General features: G+C 42.0%; 1 protein-coding gene across 4 annotated transcripts in view; it reads right to left on the bottom strand.

Annotated features, from left to right (window-relative positions):
* PCCB (propionyl-CoA carboxylase subunit beta) overlaps nt 1-13260 on the bottom strand; it is a 91535-nt gene extending 78275 nt beyond the window's left edge. For 2 of the 4 annotated variants that reach the window (XM_006727913.3, XM_031035199.2), the window contains exons 1-5: nt 13038-13260; nt 9821-9940; nt 8751-8819; nt 6058-6114; nt 4373-4486 (exon numbers count right to left, since the gene is read on the bottom strand). In XM_006727913.3, coding sequence (XP_006727976.1) covers nt 4373-4486; nt 6058-6114; nt 8751-8819; nt 9821-9940; nt 13038-13220 — 543 coding nt within the window. In that variant the 5' untranslated portion in view covers nt 13221-13260. Of the gene's footprint in view, nt 1-4372; nt 4487-6057; nt 6115-8750; nt 8820-9820; nt 9941-12566; nt 12701-13037 lie in introns of those variants that run through there. The other 2 variants (XM_081826813.1, XM_081826809.1) reach the window with 2 other exon arrangements.
* Between the last annotated feature and the right edge of the window lie 6420 nt (nt 13261-19680).

The following is a 19680-nucleotide window of genomic DNA, read 5'->3' as shown; positions in this document are numbered from 1 at the left end:
CTTAACCAACTGAGCCACCCAGGCGCCCAGAATCAAAGAATTTGACAGAAACCATCACTGAGGAAGCTCAGACACTGGAACTGTCAAAGACATTATAGGAACAGTCTTTTTTTAAGATTCATTTATTTTAGAGAGAGAGAAAGAGAGTGTACCCACATGTGTGTGCGAGCTGCAGGAGAGGCAGAGGGAGAGAAGGAAGCCTGACACAGGGCTTGATCTCAGGACCCTGAGATCATGACCTGAGCCGAAACCAAGAGTCAGACACTCAACCGACTGAGCCACCCAGGCGCCCCAGCAATAGTCTTAAATATAGTCAATGAGCTAAAGGAAATCATGAGGGGGGGAAAAAAGGAAATCAGAAAAACAATGAACAACATGAGTATGCCAATAAATAGAAATAGAAAGAAACGAAGTAGAAATTCTGGAGTTGAAAAGGACAATAACTGAAATGAAAAGCTTACTAGAGGGGTTCAACAGATTTCAAGCAAAAGAAAAATTCAGAGAACTTGAAGACAACTGAACTATTCAGTCTAAGGAGCAGCTGAGAAAACAATGAAGAAAAATGAACACCCTGAGGAACCTGTAAGGAAGCAGACATGTACCAACATACACATTATAGTACTCTCAGAAGAAGAGGAAGAAGACCCTCAACTCTATGGTCAACTAATCTTCAACAAAGCAGGAAAGACCATCCAATGGAAAAAAGACAGTCTCTTCAACAAATGGTGTTGGAAAAATTGGACAGTCATGTGCAGAAGAATGAAACTGGACTATTTCCTTACACCATACACAAAAACACTCAAAATGGATGAAAGACCTAAATGTGAGACAGGAATCCATCAAAATCCTTAAGGAGAACACAGACAGCAACCTCTTTGACCTTGGCCACAGCAACTTCCTGCCAGACACATCTTCAAAAGCAAGGGCAACAAAGGCAAAATGAACTACTGGGACTTCATCAAGATAAAAAGCTTTTGCACAGAAAAGGAAACAGTTGACAAAACCAAAAGATGACCAACGAAATGGGAGAAGATATTTGCAAATCACATATCTGATAAAGAGTTAGTATCTAAAATATATAAAGAACTGATAGAACTCAACATTCTAAAAAATAATCCAATTAAAAACTGGACAGAAGGGGTGCCTGGGTGGCTCAGTTGTTAAGCATCTGCCTTCAGCTCAGGTCATGATCCCAGGGTCCTCGGATCAAGCCCCGCATCAGGCTCTCTGCTCAGCAGGAAGCCTGCTTCTCCCTCTCCCACTCCCCCTGCTTGTGTTCCCTCTCTCATGGTCTCTCTCTCTCTGTCAAATAAATAAATAAAATCTTAAAAAAAAAAAAAAAAAAAAAACTGGGCAGAAGACATGAACAGACATTTCTCCAAAGAAGACATCCAGATGGCCAATAGACACATGAAAAGATGCTCAATATCATTCAGCAGGGAAATGCAAATCAAAACCACAATGAGGTATCACCTTACACCTGTCTAGTAGTGAAAATCAAAAACACAACAGGGGCACCTGGGTGGCGCAGTCAGTTGGGCATCCGACTCGATTTCAGCTTAGGTCATGATTTCCAGTTATGAGGCTGAGCCCCACATCGGGCTCTGCACTCAGCAGGGAGTCTGCTTGGGATTCTCTCTCCCTTTCCCTCTGCCCCTCCTGCTTATGCATGTGCACACACGCTCGCTCTCTCTCAAATCTTAAAAAAAAAAAATCAAAAACACAACAAGTGTTGGCAAGGATGTGGAGAAAAAAAGAACCCCTGTGCATCACTGGTGGGAAGACAAACTTGTGCAGCCACTGCAGACAGTATGGAGGTTCCTCAAAAAGATTAAAAATAGAACTACCCTACGATCCAATTATCACACTAGTGGGTATTTACCCAAAGAATACAAAAACACTAAATCCAAGGGATATATGCACCCATATGTTTATTACAGCACTATTTACAATAGCCAAGATATGGAAGCAATCCAAGTGTCCATCAATAGATGAACGGATAAAGAAGATGTGATATATATGTATATACATAAACATATCAATCACACACACACACACACACACACACACACGCTGGAATATTACTTAGCCATAAAAAAGAATAAAATCTTGCCATTTGCAACAATATGGATGGAGCTAAAGTATAATGCTAAGTGAAATAAAAGACAAATACCGTATGATTTCACTCATATGTGGAGCTTAAGAAACAAAACGAACAAAGAAAAAAGAGACAAAAAAACAGACTCTTAAATATATAGAACTGATGGTTACCAGAGGAAAGGTGAGAGCGGAGATGGGTGAAATAGGTGAAGAGGATTAAGAGTTCACTTACCATGAGAAGCACTGAATAATGTATAGAATTATTAAATCACTATATTGTATACCTGAAACTAACACTGTTGTTAATTTTATTGGAATTTTTTAAAAAGTCATTGAATTACATACTTACAATGGATGGATTTTATGGTTTGTAAATCATACCTCTTATAAAGCTGTTCCCAAAAATGTCAAGGTCATGGAGGACAAAGAAAAACTGAGAAACTGCTCCAAATTAAAGGAAATTAAGGGGATAAAACAATTACAGACAGTACTTAATCCTGAATTGGATGGGGCACAGGGGAGTAAGGGAATAGCTATAGAGGGCTTTATTTAGGATTGTTTGATGAAATCTGAGTAAGTACCATAGATAAGAATAATATCAATGAATCAATGTTAAATTTCTTGATTTCTATTATTGTTCTCACTTTATTACAGAATGTCCTTGTTCTTAGGAAACACACAATGAAGGATTTAAGAGCTACAGAAGGAACAATATCTAATTTATTCTCAAGTGTTTCAGATAAATATAACCTGCAAATATATACATATGGAGAGAAATGATAGAGCAAATGGGCAAAATGTAAACAAGTGACGAATCTGGGTAAAGGACATATGGGAGTTCCCTGTACTATTTTTGCAATTTTTATATGAAGTTTGAAATTCTATCAAAATAAAGTTACAAAAAAAAAATTTTTTTAAATAACAATACAGGCAGAAGGAAGTGGCTGGAGGTGTAGAAGTAACAAGCAGCATTAATAATTTTTTTTTTTAAGTAGGCTCCAGCCCAACACAAGGCTTGAACTCATGACCCTGAGATCAAGACCTGAACTGAGATCAAGAGTCGGACACCTAAAACTGACCGAGCCACCCAATCACCCCAGTAAATAATTTATTAAAGTCACTAAAGCCTACCTCCTGAAAACAAAATAAAACCCAACTCCTGCAGCCTGTACTCCTAAAGACAGGTTAGAGTAGGAGATATTCTAAAACCCTGACAAGCTCTAAAATGTGGTGATTTACTGCCACTTCTCTTAGGGCCCTGCTTCCTTTCCTTCATTTCCAATACAGGCATGACTTCCAGGCTAAGGGCTAAAGGAGAACTTCCAGGCCTAAATCGTCTGACCACGCCATCCAAAGAGCTAATTCACCCCAGTAGGTTATTCCTGGAGCTCAAGGTTAAAGATTAAAAAGTAGGTTTAAGATCTACAAAGTGGCTTCTCAATGAACGTAAGTACTCCCACAACTAGCAGAGCATCTTACACAAATAAATACACATTGTTCTGATGGATTGTAAAGGGCAGTAGACAGGGACAGAACACTCATAAGCCTGCACCCCAGGGGATGACAACAACAGCTGGCCTGATTAGAAACAATGTCTGCTTGTTTCTTTCCTGCCTTCTCCCTTTTTCCTCCCCTCTCTAGAAATGTAGATCTGTCTCTTTTCTCAAGTTTCCATCTGGCAGTATCTCTCTCCCTCACCCCAATCTCCCTTACTTTCTTAGAATATACTTCCTACTTCAAATGACACATTTAATTTATTTTTGTGTTTTTCATTTCTTTCTCTGTAATTTTAGTAAGTAAGCAGAAAGATATCTGAAATGATATTCATGGAATGTTTCTGAATGGTGGGATTTGGCTAATTTTTCTTCTTTGTACTACAACTTGAACTTCATATAATGACCTTGTGTTTTAACCAAAATAAGAAGCACTGCATTTTTTTAAATTCCTATTTCTAGCCAATCAATTCATTTTAACCTTTTATATTCCATGTCCTTTGCTTTTGAAAAAAATAATCAGGTGTATATCCCTTATAAGTGATCTTTAATTTTCCCCTAGGAGTGGCCCTCTGTGAGAAAAAAAAAAGAAAACCCTCTCCACCTACTCTTCTTGCTTTTCATCCACCTTCCATGCCTTCCATGTGACACAGGAAGAAGCCACAGAACAGACATACAGCAGAGAACAGTAGGGATAGGGAAGCTCTGACCAAGACATAGCTTAGAAAACTAAGCCTTGTACTATTTTACTCTCTGTATTCTATTAACAGGTTTCTCACCAGAAAGATGTCTGCATAGCCAGCCAAAGACTCTACTCCCTCTTGGATCCGTGCTCCCCCGGAGTCATTCAGTCCAATCACTGGAGCCCCCACTGTCATGGCCTGGTCCATGATCTGAGACAGCAAAGAAACCTTTTATGAAACAACTGATCCTGTTACCAAAATCAGAATTTATAAAGCACCATGGTGTTTTCTGGAAAAACGTTCTAAGTGCACTTTTCAAAACAGGAGTCATTTACACCAGCTTCATTCCCCAGGATGACTGGGTACCTTCATGGAAGACAGAGAACCAAAATTTTAAGGGCAGATTAAAGCCCCTCAGACATCCAAGAGCCAAAGCACTTCCCAGTAGCAGGTGGGAAGACTGCTCATGACAACCATTTCTAGAGCCACAGGTCTAGCTGTAATATTTTTCCAGTAGCCAGTTTTGTTCCCAGTTATTTATTTTTTTTAAAGTAGGCTCCATGCCCAACATAGGGCTTGAACTCATGACCCTGAGATCAAGAAATCACATGCTCTACTGACTGAGCCAGCCAGGCGCCCCCGCCGCAGCCACCACCACCCCCTCCCCGATCCCATTACTCTTTTGAAAGAACTGACAGTACATAATAGCAAAGTAGTATTTTCGTGAAAGTACATGTAGACCCATCTGTTAACCAGAGGCCAGGCCCAAGCCTGCTTTTACTTGTAATGAGCCATATTTTCCTCGTGGGTCAGTGGCTTGAGAGCCTAATAAGTAACATTCCTAATAGCTCTTGTCAGTTCACAAAGCCTTTTCACTTCCATATTATCCATTTAACCACGATAACAGAGGCAGTAAAAAGAAAAATTAGGAAGGTTTAAAAGTTAAGTGATTGGTCCAAGGTTTCAGAAATACATGACAAAACCGTGTCTAGAATACAGGTTTTCCATTTTACAGGGAAGCTCTCCCCAGCTACTAACAGTCAACCCTACCTTTAATTCCAAAGTTCTCCAAATATGATCTATACTTTTATTCATCTCCAGAGCATCTCATCACTAGCAGTGTTTTTAAAATATCATCATGTAATCAATCCTTGCACTGCTCTTTATCTTTTAGTACTTGGACTCTTCACCTGGACCATGGCTCTTTACCTGGAGTCTTCAGAACCCCAAGCAGTCGATAAATAGATTTCATCCATGCCTTGGATGGGAAAAAACTTACATCTTTATCTTTATTAACTTTAGCTGATATTTAGCCTTTCCTTTAATAATGAACACAGGCAAAAAAAAAAAAAAAACAACAACAAACACACACATTAGAAATACGTGTGACTTTGTCATTAATAGAAGCCACGGATATTTTTATATCACATTCAAGTTGTTGCAGATATCTTGAAATAGCATTTTTACTCACACCTACTGTGAAATTATAGTAGTTTGGATCCACAACTAAATCTTGTTATTTGACAAATTAGAAAGCACATATATTACAAATGTGATTTTTTAAAATATTTTTAATCTTTGTAATCCTACATATTTTATGCATATAAATCATTACCAGCCTGCCAAAGGGATCCATGATACAAAAAAATGTTACAAACTCCTGCCTTGGACTGAAGGGACCTTTGGGTCAGCACCCACCCCACATACAGTCCTGCACCCCAATACTCAACATGTACCACGTGACTGATGAAAATACTGGGTTTTCAATATTAAATACTCACTTTGCAGATCTTTTGGGCATGTGCCCCGGACAGACTACCTCCAAAAACTGTAAAATCCTAAAAAGAAAACAATTAAATCAACAAATATAGTGATTAGCCAGGGACAAAGAGCCAGGAGGAGGAGGAGGAAATGAAAAACTCTTAGCCAAAAGTTTTTGAAGGATTTTTAGGAGTTCAAAAAATTAGGAATAGTCTTCTTTTATTCACTATTCTATGAAATAATTTGTATCTTAAAGGGAGTTTATGTCTTGTCAAGAGCAAAAGACTTAGTCTTTGCTCTACAAAAATGAGTCATAGCTCTAAGGAAAGGAAAACTTTTCATGCAGAATTAACCTAAAAAATCAGATTCTACAGATATCAAACAGTCAGGCATTTCTAGTACTAGAAAGTATCTGTCATTTTGACAAGGGAGGTGAAAAAAGTCAATCAGAGCCCTCACTGCTTCCTCTGGCTTATGGAGTTTCATTACCTTCTGATGTAAAGGGCTTCTTGTAGGAAGGACCTCCTTCCCAAGACCATCTCAAAAAGACAGCGGGGAATTAAAAAGAGATTCAGCCCAAGAGGACAAAAAAGGAAGAGGAAACACTGGCCGAGGAGAGACTGAACAAACTGGAGGGGAAATGAAAGCACAAGAAGAATATCTAACTTAGAACAAATGGAAGCCTATATACTGCAGGGGGAGTAACCACAAGGAGGGGACAAGGCAGGAACCATGGAAAGTAGGGGGTGAGGAGGGATGAAAAACAGACTGATACAAAGTCTCTGTTGGGAGCAGCTGGACCCACAGGACCTCTCCTTCACCTGGAGAAGGGGAAAGGTTTATTCTCTAAAGCAACTTCATCAGAGGGGCTCTGGATTCAATCACCAGCAGCAAAGCAAAGCAAAAGTGAGGCTAAAAACAGACGAGATTAGGAACCTGTACACTAAATAATGAGCCAGCACTGGCCCCTCCTTTCCCCCTACTTCTCTCCCCCAGAACATACCTATGGCCAATTATCAGGCAAGAGACCGAGGCTGCTTCTCTGGAAAAGCAGAAGTTCCCCAGAAAAAGCAACTACAGATACTAACATTTTGGGGATCACTACAAAAAAGCTGGCTCATCACTCCCCACCCTCAGTATCCTTCAAGGCCCATTTCAAATGCCCGATTTTCCCTAAAACATTCCTCAAGCCTGAATGTGATCATCCCTTGTCCTGAGCCCACAGCATTTGGCCAGAACCTCTCTCACCCTATCTGTACGGAAGACACTCCTGTCCTGCCCCATTCTATCTACAAAATGATTAGCGTCTTTGGGGCAGAAACTCTGGCTCAGTTTTTTCCCTTTCCCTTCCCCCCATCCCTATCCAACCCTACCCCATGGGGATAAAAGATGATAAAAAGTATCAATTCAGTGAATTTTTGTATCTGCTCAGTAGTTAGAAGGTTGAGCCCAGAAAGCAGAGTAACTTTCTTTGTTCTAGCTATCTTATTAATGCTTCAGTACAAGCTTTTGCCTAGCTCTCATAAATTACAAAAAGGAGAGATCATTTCTTCCAGTTAAGCATTTGGTAGACCCACTTATAACACAGTTTTAAAACATTTCAAAGGTAATTCATTAAGTAAATGAGTATTGTTTAAGTACAATACATTTTAAATTAGGCATAGTTATTTTAATATTAGACCCATACTTTATAACTTTAGATCTATAAAAGGAACTACACATTTAGAATTATATGCGTATTTCCACCTGGGGGTGGAAATCAAACCCCAAATAGTGTAGTGTTAGTTTACTATTACCTGCTCTAACAATTACCACAAATGCAATTTATTCTCTCACAGTTCTATAATTCAGAAGTCCTACATGGGCCTCACTGAGCTACACTCAAGGTTAGCATGGTTAGGCACCTTTCTGGAGGATCCAAGGGAGAATCTTTTTTCCTGCCTTTTCCAGGTTCTGGAGACCATCTGCATTCCTTCATTCATGACCTCCTTCCTCCATCTTCTTAGGCAGCAATGGCAGGCCCCTCTCACAACACATCGTTTGGAACTCTACTTCTGCCTCTCCTTTTAAGGACCCTTGTGATTATATTGTGCCCACCTGGGTAACCCAGCCTTCTTTATTTTAAGGTTAGCTAATTAGCAACACTAATCCATCTGCAGCTTAATTCCCCTTTGCCATGTAAGTTAACATATTCATAAATATCAGGAATTAGGAGTTGGACATTTGGGGGGGCCATTATTCTGCCTCCTATACTATATTCTCCTATAGTCTCAGTGTGAAGAAACTGTATCTGTTTTTATGCAGCCTAACAAAACTTGTTCTAACACTTTCATTAAAGCCCAAAACCTACGGTTCCTAGAGTCTAGTCCCTTCCACCCAGGCTGCATTCACAGCACTCTCTCAGTCCACACATTGCCTAGGACATGGCTGTCCTCCAGGCACACACCCAACCTGCCAAGAGGAATCTCACTCGGAATAAACTCCTGGTTCCTGGGAGTTTTTACATGAGTACTGCCCTGCAATCATCCCTCAAGACTAAGGATTCTTTCTCCCTAAGAAAAAACACATACTATAGTATAAAACTCTGGACATATGCCCCTCATCTGCCCCCACTACAAACAAGTTTTCATTCCCCAAAACTGCTTTCTTCTCATGTCTTTTGCTCCTGGCTCTTCCCTCCAGGAAAGCTCAGTCTATTAGAGTTATTAAATACCTGACTGAAGACATAAACCAATCTTCCATTGATTCGGCCCCGTCCAGTGACCACACTGTCTCCAGGAAACTACCAGAAAAATAGAAAAATGTAAGTTAAAAAACCCAAATATGTCTTTTAATGAATTTGGCAATGAAAGACCAAAAAAACCCAGAACAACTGCCCACCCTAAATTTCTTAAAATTCAGTATGAATCAGGAACATGATGGAATCTCCCCTTCCCCTGCTCAGCTCTGCAACAGCAAGCACTAGGCTACTGCTTCATCAACAGAAGTGAAGGGCACTATAGTTTAGATTTCATCTTCCTTCCTAAAAGCAAAATAATCAAGACTCCCTAGAGCTGTCACTACCAAATGCCACAGGAAGGAGAAGGGCATAGAATGACACATGGCAACTCTACAAAGCCACACACCCCACCCCCAAACCTTAAGGCAAACCCATCATTTTGCTTGAAATCCTGGAATACTGTGTGGCCCATAAGGACTGAAATGGGGCCAGCTGATTTGGTGCCAAGTTCACAAATCTTTGGTCACTAACAGCATATATGCAGACCTGAGGAAAACTGATCAAAAGTGAGTCCAAAGAATTCTGCATACCCGAGGAGAACATCCAATTAAAAAAGAAGTATTGGTAACTCTGACCTCAAAAACTCCATAAACTTAAAGTGTCAAAACAGGCAAGTGGTCCTGCTTTAGGGTGTCTCTGGTGCCTAGACAAACCAGAACACAACTAAAAGACATTCTCATCTTCCCTTCCAAGTTCGTCAATGTGTATTTGTGAGAACTCCGAACCCACAACCAGAGCCCTGGAAACCGGGCCAGAGTCACACTGCAAAAGATATGAGCAGTCCCACTCACATTCCTTCATCTGCAGACAAAGGTAAGTAGGAGAAGCTGGAGGCCCAGTAATACTTCTCCCAAGGCACTCCTGCAACTTCAGGCCCCAAACCTGAAAACTATTAAATGTATACCTTGAGTTCCAAAAGGCCTTCATTAGTCTAGTAGGTAGGCCAGGAGGGCCACAGCTGGAAAGTGCAACTTAGAGGCTCATATCACCATGTGAAAAGATACCTTATTCTTCTCAGCAGCCATTCCAAAATCTGCACATCTGTGTTCCACAAACATGTCACTCTCAACAAAACTGCCAGGGTCCAGCAAAAGACTGATCCGCTCTCTGGTGGTTAGCTTTCCCTAAAATGCAACAAAAAACATTCAGTGAGGTCATCATAGGCAAAGTAAGCAAGGAGCGTTCATAAGAAGGCAAGACAGCGTTTGCCCCTTCACCCCTCATGAAAGCCTCTATTCCATCAACCTGCCCAAAACACAGGTATTATCAGTAGATTTCAGCCAGTAAGGAAATCAGGGCAGACAGGGTGCTCCAGGAGCCACCAATCAGGGAAGGCAAATAAGGAAATGGGAGGAGGAAAAGAGAAGTGAAGGTGAAGAGAAGTGGGGGTAAGGAGAGCCTGACTGTGGAACAAGATAACTAGTTCCACATTTACTGGAGACTTAATGAGCAATAAAAAGGAGAATGGAAAAGTAGGAGGTGGAAAACTAAAGTAGGTTTAGTGAAGAGTCTGAGGCCACATCCCCAGATTCACAAGCTTCTTCTAGGGAACCTCACACAAACTCACCTCACTAGTGTCCTACCAGAAGGACACTTCCAGGACCACTTCCTGGTTCTTTCTCCTGCCTCCTCCATGGGCTTCTCCTACTATCCTACATTAGGGGCTTTGCTTAGGGACCCCACACCTAACAGTGACACTATGATACCAAGACAACCCCACAGCAGGTAGTGGCTAAGAAGAAAAGAAGTGGGACAGGGAGCAGTAAAGAGCTCACTTGAGAGGAGTAAAAAAAAAAAAATATTGCTTCTTGGAAGGGGTGAGGTTGGAACCTTCAACTTATCAAGAGCCTCTGTTGCTTGGACTCTCAAGCCCTTAGACCAAATCAAACACCCAGGCCCACTGTCTTCCAACCTCCCTCCGCCCTGGGGGAAAAAAAAACACCTCAAACTGGCTTTTTTTTCCCCCATAAGAAAGTAGCCAAAGCCAGTGAGGTCTTTTTAAAACAAACAGAAAATCGTATACAGTTATGTAAAGTAGAATTAAGTTTTCCAGAAAGCAATTTGGCAACATATATTAGAGTGTTAAAAAGATTCCTATCTTTGACCCAGTAATTCCATTTCTGGGACTCTGTCCTATGGAAGGAGTCCAAAAAATTGTTTCAAAGGGGGTGGAGTGAGGGATTTAAATCAAGTCAGCCTCCTGACTAAGTCAGCTCTGGCAAAAGAAAAAGTGCTTCTTGAGCCTGCATCTAAACCCGCTGGGTCTACCCAGGAAGAAGTGGGGTGATGTTCCAGGGAGGAATTCAGCAATGGGCCCCAACACTTAAGAGTACACAGGAGCACTGAGAGGCCTTTCCAAAGGATGATGTAAAGGTTCCTTCAACCCAGACAGAGCCACCCCAGGGGAGGCAGGGAAAGCACTCCTGGCACCACATACTCAACCAAAATTTGTTTTAAGATTTGTTTATTTGAGAGAGAGAGCACACACAGGATGGTGGGGGGAGGGGCAGAGGGAGAGGGAGAGAGAGCCCCAAGCAGACTCGCTGCTGAGTCTGGAGCCTGACTTGGGGCTTGATTCCACCACTGCAGATCACGACCTGAGCCAAAACCAAGAGTCCGAGGCTTAAGGACTGCACCACCCAGGCGGCCCCACACTCAACCACCAAATTTACATCTCACTCCCAAGGGTCAAAAATTACTATCTTCCCTTTAGAATAAACTGACTTCTAAGGATTAAGTAACTTGTCAAAAAGGAATGGTAACTTATCAAAAAGGAATGGTCACCTTCATGTTCCTGTCAAATCGGAATTTATAACATCTAAATCAACACTCAAGGGGTGTCTGGGTGGCTCAGTTGGTTAAGCAGCTGCCTTCAGCTCAGGTCATGATCCTGGAGTCCTGGGATGGAGCCCAGCACTGGGTTCTCTGCTCAGCGGGGAGTCTGCTTCTCCCTCTCCCTCTGCCTGCCGTTCCCCCTGCTTGTGTTCTCTCACTTTTTCTGTCAAATAAATAAAATCTTTAAAAAAAATAAAAATAGGGGCGCCTGGGTGGCTCAGTTGGTTAAGCGACTGCCTTCGGCTCAGGTCATGATCCTGGAGTCCCGGGATCGAGTCCCGCATCAGGCTCCCTGCTCAGCAGGGGGTCTGCTTCTCCCTCTGCCCTCTTCCCTCTCGTGCTCTCTGTCTCTCATTCTCTCTCTCAAATAAAATCTTTAAAAAGAAAAAAAATAAATAAATCAACACTCAATTTAGACTTCAATAAAGAGCTAGTTCAAATCTCACTGAAGATCCCAGCGTTCCACCCCTCAGCACCCCACTTGACAGTTGTGCCTCGATGCCCTTCACCTCTATGAATTTCACTTCTGCATCTTCCAGATTGATTATTTAACTCATCCAGCACATCAGTCCAGATTCACACACGTGTCAGTGATGCACTGCGTGAGTCTAGTTTCAAGTCCCAGGTCATTGATCTGAGCCTCAGTGTTTCCTGCTGCTAAATGGTCCACCCAGCTTATCTCTGAAGGCCAGATGTCTCGCCTCAAAAACCTCCCTGCCTCTGACACGTACCTTTCCTACCCAGCATGTCGATGCACGCTAAGATCCTAAAGGCGTTCAGCCAGCATTGTGGGGTCAGAAGTTCCACAAGTTCCCCGTGCACCCCCCGCCCCAGATTAATGTGAGAATTTGCCCACGTTACTTCCCCTGCCATATCCTTCGACTTTCCTGCTTCCATAATGGAGCAAGAACTTACCACGGTTTCACGGGGCAGGAGAAGAATAAACATTTTTTTTTCCTAATTAAGTGCCTATCATCGCTTCCGTAGCTCTACCGATAAGATTTTGAGGGGAGAAGTACTACTATCTTCTTCTTAAAGTAAACTGACTCCTAGTGACTAAGTAACTAGTCCAAAAGTTTATAGATGTTAAGTGGTGAGTCATCTGGGACCCGACCAACTCCCTCTAAAAATCCAGAAGCAAAGTGGAGAGTAGTAAAGTACAATGGTTCTTATCGTCGTTTTCCCCGCCTCTTGGTGCAAGGCAACAGGTACTCAAGGTGAACCTTCTCGCCCCCGCCCCCGCCCCCGCCCCCCGCCGCTCCCCGGCATGGCGCTGATTGGCTGAAAGGACTGGGGCGTCGCGAGCTGGGCACGCTGTGATAGGTCGCGAACGCCGAGGAGATGCCCCGAACGCCGTGGGGATGGCCGGACCTCCGCAGGACTTACGCGCTTATGCTGCGCATCCACGCGGCGCTGGCCTCCTCCCACCAAGGCGGCGCGGCGCTTGTTCTCGATGCGTTCGTTAACGGAGACGGGCTGGCTACACAGGCTGCGGACCGCGGAGCGGAGACCGCTCACCACAACGCTGAGTCTTGCTCCAGCCGCCACCACGCGCATTGCCGCCGCCATTTTTGCTCTGCCGGCCAGCCCCCAACCAGTGCGCCTGAGTACGCATATGCGTCAAGCGTGGGCACATCGGGTTCTGCGCCTGCGCAGCATCTGTGGGACGTAAGGAACCTGTGGGTTGGACATCCGCGCGCTTTTGGAAGGGCCAGAGATTTCAAGACCCCAGACCCCAGTAGGGCGTTACTCTGAGAAGGATGGTACTGGTCCTCAGCTCTTGTGCCTTCCTTGCTGCACGGAAGAGAGACTTAGTTCTTGCTCTTCTCTGGCTACCTAGACCTCTAGTTTGGTCGTCCCACCACCCCCAGAAAATGAATAGATAATAGAAGCTAACATTTGTTAAACATTGTGCCAGGTGTGCCTTCAAGCACTCGCTTGCAATCCCTTATCCTGATTTCACAGATGTGGCAAATGAAGTACAGAGAGGTAGAGGTTTAGATCAAGAGCCAAGACTAAAGATGTGGTGGAGCCAGGATTCGGAGACCCGCTATGTGCTGCGTGTTGAGCACAGGGCTCCTAGCCTCTAGTGGGTAGTTCTCAAAGTGTGGGCCCAGCAGTTTCACTATCACCTGAGAGCAAGTGGGAAATGCAGACTTTCAAATTCTCATACTGCACCCAAGGCCTACTGAATTAAATTCTGGGGGTGTAGCCAGCAGTCTGTTTCACCAGATGACTTCTAGGTGATTTTGATGCTTGCTAGAGTTTGAGCACCACTGCTCTAGGAATTTTGAACTGAACTCTTGGGAGGTTGTCCATCTGTTTCCCCAGCTAATAAGCAGGTCTTCGAGGCAAAGAACAAGGTGTATATTTTGCATTCTTAGCCACAGAGAAAACTGCTAAAATTGATCATTAACCCCTCCAAGCTCCAGCTCACAGCCAGAGCCTTCATAAAGTCCAAATTCTGGCCTGGGACTTTAATGTTAATGCAATTAAATTCAGCAAATATTTTTGAGCACCTACTATGTGCCAAGAACTAATCACCAGTGTCTATTACATTTCCTTGAGTAGGAGTTGTTCACCTGGATATGCAGGGAAGTTGAGGAGGGTCCAAAGCCTGAAGTCATGTGGCTGAACAAAGCCCACCTCACTCCATAGTAGATATTGTTGGCCCTGCATTTGGGTCCCTGCTTTATGAACCTCATCAACCAGGGCACCTGGGTGGCTCAGTCCGTTAAGCGGCTGCCTTCAGCTCAGGGCATGATCCGAGGGTCCTGGGATCAGGCCCCGCATCGAGCTCCCTGCTCAGCAGAGAGCCTGCTTCTCCCTCTCCCTCTGCCTGCTGCCCTGCCTACTTGTGCTCTCTATCTCTCTGTCAAATAAATAAATAAAATCTTAAAAACAAACAAACAAAACGCCTCATCAACCTAGAGAGATGGACAGAAGACTGGCCTGGTAGCACGGGAGAATTTGGGCAAGCTGGATGCGTCAAGGAGAGTATCTCTGAAAAAGTAACTGCATGCCAGGAGTAGTGGCATAGTCAGATTCACACACAGTTGTATCCCCAACTTTTGGGGAATGGTGGTAAATGAGACTGCAAAGCAGTAATGGAGTTAGAATGTGAAGAATTTTACCATGTTCAGAAATTGGGGCTTCATATGGGCTCGGGGCCTTGAGATTTCTTTGTCCTAAAGTGCTTTGCAGATCCTCTCCTGTGGCACATCTCCTACTGTGGTAAGATTGTTTTGCTCTGTTCTCAGCTAGATTCCCAAAAGCCAGAGGGCAGAGACTGTGGCCAGCTTGCTCACCACTGTAGCCCCTGCACCTGGAACAGGGCCCAATACATAGAAGCCTTCAGAATGTATTTGTGGAATTGAATTGAGCTAGCATATAGGCAATTACATGTGGTTCAGGAGGTTTTTCTCCTACACCTGTGCATCCTTCCAGGCTCTGCTCAGATATCATCTCCACCATCCTCCTGCCTAGGTTAGGGAAAGTATCAGTCCCTCAGGGAAGCAAGGAAGTTTTTCTTATTTAACTTTCAATAAACAGTGCTTAGCAGAAAACCCAGAACGGAAAGATCCATAAACAACTGTTAGACTGAACCTAAGTGCTCCCTCCAAGTAGTTCTCTTTCTCTACTTGCTCTTTCTTTCCCTTCCTCTCAATTCTTCCTCCTCACTGTTCTAGTGCCCTACCACAGGTATCCTATATATGGTCCTATAGATCTATACTGTTATTCTTTACCTTGAGTGCAAGTCCCAACCTAGGATGGGTGGAGGTGGGGTAAGAGGAGGGTTTAACTACCCAGTAACTGCCTTCTGGAATCCTAGCATGCTCCAGGCTGTTTTAGTCCTCCTTGCTGGATTGCTGTACTTGAGTTATTTCGCCATTTTGAGACAGGAGTCACCCCGATCTGGCCATTCTATCCCAGTCAGCGATCACCATCAGCAAAGCTGGGTGAAATGGAAGGAAGGAGTAAATTTGGAAGAGGTCACACATATTTGGGAGAATGTGTGATCTGAATCTTCTGAGTAGCAGCTGCCAAGAGAGGAATTAAATGTGCAAGGAATCAATTAGGGGAACAACCTGTGAGAGAAAATGGGGTAGCAGCTGGGAGAGGCTGGGAGAACTATCAGATTGCAATGCAAGTCTGAACCCCATTCAAGGAGAGAGGGAAGGAAGAAAGGTGACTGGGAGCTTCTTAGTCTACTGTGCACTTTTAAGGCAAGTTCAGCAAGGCTATCAAGGAGTCCTAGAGTCAAAATATTCCTGCCCCTGTTTGGTGGGGGGCAGCCCATGAGAGGTGTGGCCTCAGTACAAATTCAGCAATTAATTTCAGAACAGCTGGGGCCCTCAGTCAATTACCCTTAATGCAATCCAGCTGTCTTGTCACCTTAGCAAGTTTGGGGCGGTTGGAAGTAAGGGGTGTGAGAGAGGAAATTTTGCTGTCATCCACATGGGAAGAGAGGATTTTTAAGATGCTCCTTATGCATTATGGATGTACTTCTTTCCTTAATGTTTTATTTTTTTAATGAAAAAAATGAAGTACTTTAAATTTACTTTTTTTTTCTCTGGACCATGTCTCTGACTGCTAACATTGGGTCATAAGAACCCTGTCTTAAATTTCAGTTAAAACTGTTATTAAGAACTGGAACCTGGTTATCCCCACACCACACACATTTTCCAAGCCATCTTGGAAAATCCTTATCTTTTCTGACTCCTTGGACTCTGTGGTAAATGAGCAGAGCTCTTCTGTACCTTTTTCCAGAGGCACTTTCAGACAATTCTTCCACCCTTGCTGAGCTGCTCTTCTTTTGAAGTTTTGGCCATGTGTTGGTACCACCTTTCAGCATTCTCTGACCTCCACAACACACCCTCCTCTCCCTTCTGCTGTGATTTCCACATCAGGCTCACTTTCCTACTCTTCCCTGTTGTATTATTCAGGGTTCTCCAGAGAAAAACAACCATTAGGATATATGTAGATATATAAAGAGATTTATTACAAGAATTGGCTTATGTGGTTATGAAGGCTAAGAAGTCCCACAATCTGCTATCCTGCAAGATGGACCAGAACAAGTAGCCAAGAAAAAAATAAACATATAAGAGGCATCCAAATTGGGAAGAAAAATAAAACTGTCACTATTTGCAGATGACATGGAAGTATATAGAGAAAACCCTAAAGACTACACTGAAAAACATTAGAACTAATAAACTCAGCAAAGTTGCAGGATAAAATCAATATACAAAAATCTGCTATGTTTCTATACACTAATAATGAACTATCAAAAATTAATAAAACAAACCCATTTACAATTGCATCAAAAAGAATAAATTATCTGAGGGGCACCTGGGTGGCTAGGTTGGTTAAGCATCTGCCTTTGGCTCAGGGTCCTGGGATTGAGCCCCTCATGGGGTTCTCTGCTCAGTGGGAGTCTCCTTCTCCCTCTCCCTCTTCTCCTCCCCCACATTTGTGTGCTCGCTCTCACTCTCTCTCTCTCCAATAAATAAATAAAATATTTAAATAAAATAAAATATCTGAAAATAAATTTTTTTCAAGTGCTCCACACCCAGTGTGGGGCTTGAATTCACAGCCCTGAGACTGAGAGTTGCGTGCTGTACCAACGGAGTCAGCCAGGCACCCCTGCAAATAAATTTAACCAAGAAAAAAGACCTGTACACTTTAAACATAAGACACTAATGTAAAATTGAAGAAGACGTAATAAGTGGACAGATATTCCAAGCTCAGAGGTTGGAAGAATTAATATTTTTTAAAGATTTTTAAAAATTTGTTTAAATTTATTCATTTGAAAGAGCAGAGCAAGCAATATTATTAAAATTTCCATACTACTCAAAGCAATATACAGATTCAGTGCAATCCCTATCAAAATTCCAATGGCATTTTTCATGGAAATACAACAAACAATCCTAAATTGGTATAGAATCACCACCAAAAAAAAAAACAAAACCTAGCCAAAGCAATCTTGGCAAAAAAGAATAAAGCTAGAGACCTCATACTCCTTGATTTCAAACTATATTACAGAGTTATAGTTCTCAAAACAGTATGGTATTGGAATAAACACAGACACATAGCTCAATAAAACAGAATAAAGTACCCAGAAGTAAGCCCCCACACATATGATCAATTAATTTATAACAAAGGAGCCAAGAATATACAATGGTAAAAGGACAATGTCTTCAACAAATGGTGTTGGGAAAATTAGACAGCCATGTGCAAAAGAATGAAACTGGATCACTATCAAATACCATACACAAAAATTAACTAAAAATTGTTTAAATACTTGAATGTAAGATCTAAAATCAGAGGGGGAGATGAACCATGAGAGACTATGGACTCTGAGAAACAAACTGAGGGTTCTAGAGGGGAGGGGGGTGGGGGGATGGGTTAGCCTGGTGATGGGTATTAAAGAGGGCACGTACTGAATGGATGTTATACACACGCAAACAATGAATCATGGAACACTACATCAAAAACTAATGATGTATGGTGAATAACATAACATAATAAAAAAGATAAAGTAAAATAAAACCATAAAGCTCCTAGAAAAAAACATAAGCAGTAAGCTTTTTGACAGAGGTCTTGGCAATTTTTTTAATTTGATGCCAAATGCAAAGGCAACAAAAGCAAAAATAAGTAGAACTACATCAAATTAAAAGGCTTCTGTGCAGCAAAGGACACGATCAACAAAATGAAAAGACAACCTACTACATGGGAGAAAATATTTGCAAATCATATATCTAATAAACAGCTAATATTCAGAATATATGAAGAACTCATACAACTCAATAGCCAAAAAAACCCCACCCTAATCTTATTTAAAAATGAGCAGATTTTAATAGACATTTTTCTAAAGACATACAGATGACCAACAAGTACAAGAAAAGATGCTCAACATCACTCATCATCAGGAAAATGCAAATCAAAACCACAATGGGGTATCATCTCCCACCTGTTAGAATGGCTAATATCAAATAGATAAGAGATAACAAGTGCTGGTGAGGATGTGGAGAAAAGTACACTGTTGGTGGGAGTGTAAACTGGTGGAGCCAGTATGGAGATTCCTCAAAAAAAATTAAAAATAGAACCACCATATGATACAGCAATTCCATCTCTGGGTATTTAACCAAAGAAAATGAAAACACCAACTCAGGAAGGTATATGCACCCCCATGTTCATTGCAGCATTACTTATAATAGCCAAGACATGGAAACAACCTAAGTATCCATTGACAGATGAATGGATAAAGAAGTTGTATAGAAATATTACTCAGCCATGACAAAGAATGAAATCTTGCCATTTGTGACAACATGGATGGATCATGAGGGCATTATACCAAGTGAAATAAGTTAAACAGAGAAAGTATGATCTGACTTATATGTGGAATCTAAAAAAAGAAAGAAAGAAAGAAAAATGAAAAGAACGGAAAGAAACCAAGCTCATAGATACAGAGAATAGATTGGTGGTTTTCAGCAGTGGGGAGTGGGGAGCTGGGGAGTGGGTGGAATTGGCAAAGGGGGTCAAAAGGTAAAAATTTTCAGTTATAAAGTAAGTAATTCATGGGGATGTAATGCATAGCATGATGACTATGGCTAATAAAACTGTATTGTATTACTAAAACTTGCCAGGAGAGTAAATCCTAAAAATTCTCATCATAAGAAAAAAAATTTTCTGACTATGTGTGGTGACTAGACTTGTTACAGTGATCATTTTGCAATATATACAAATATCAAATTAGTATGTTGTACACCTGAAACTAATGTCAATTATACCTCAATAAAAAAGTGCTCTGTAATATTTATAGTTTATTGCATGTTTTTCATATGTATCAATGAATATTAAAGGTTATATGTTTTTTTTTTTTAAAAAAGATAGAGGACCATGAAAGCCTCTGGTGCAATTTAGTCAGAGTCCAAAGGTCGGAGAAAGGGCGGCTAGAGTGTTAATGGTGTAAGTCTGCATCTGAGTCCAAAAGAATTAGAACTAGGAGCATGGATGTCCTAGGGCAGGA

Source organism: Leptonychotes weddellii, chromosome 1, assembly GCF_054177405.1.
Source record: "Leptonychotes weddellii isolate Sample4059 chromosome 1, ASM5417740v2, whole genome shotgun sequence".
NCBI lineage: Eukaryota > Metazoa > Chordata > Mammalia > Carnivora > Phocidae > Leptonychotes > Leptonychotes weddellii.
Note: the sequence above shows the minus strand (reverse complement) of the source record. Positions and strands in the feature narration are given on the sequence as shown.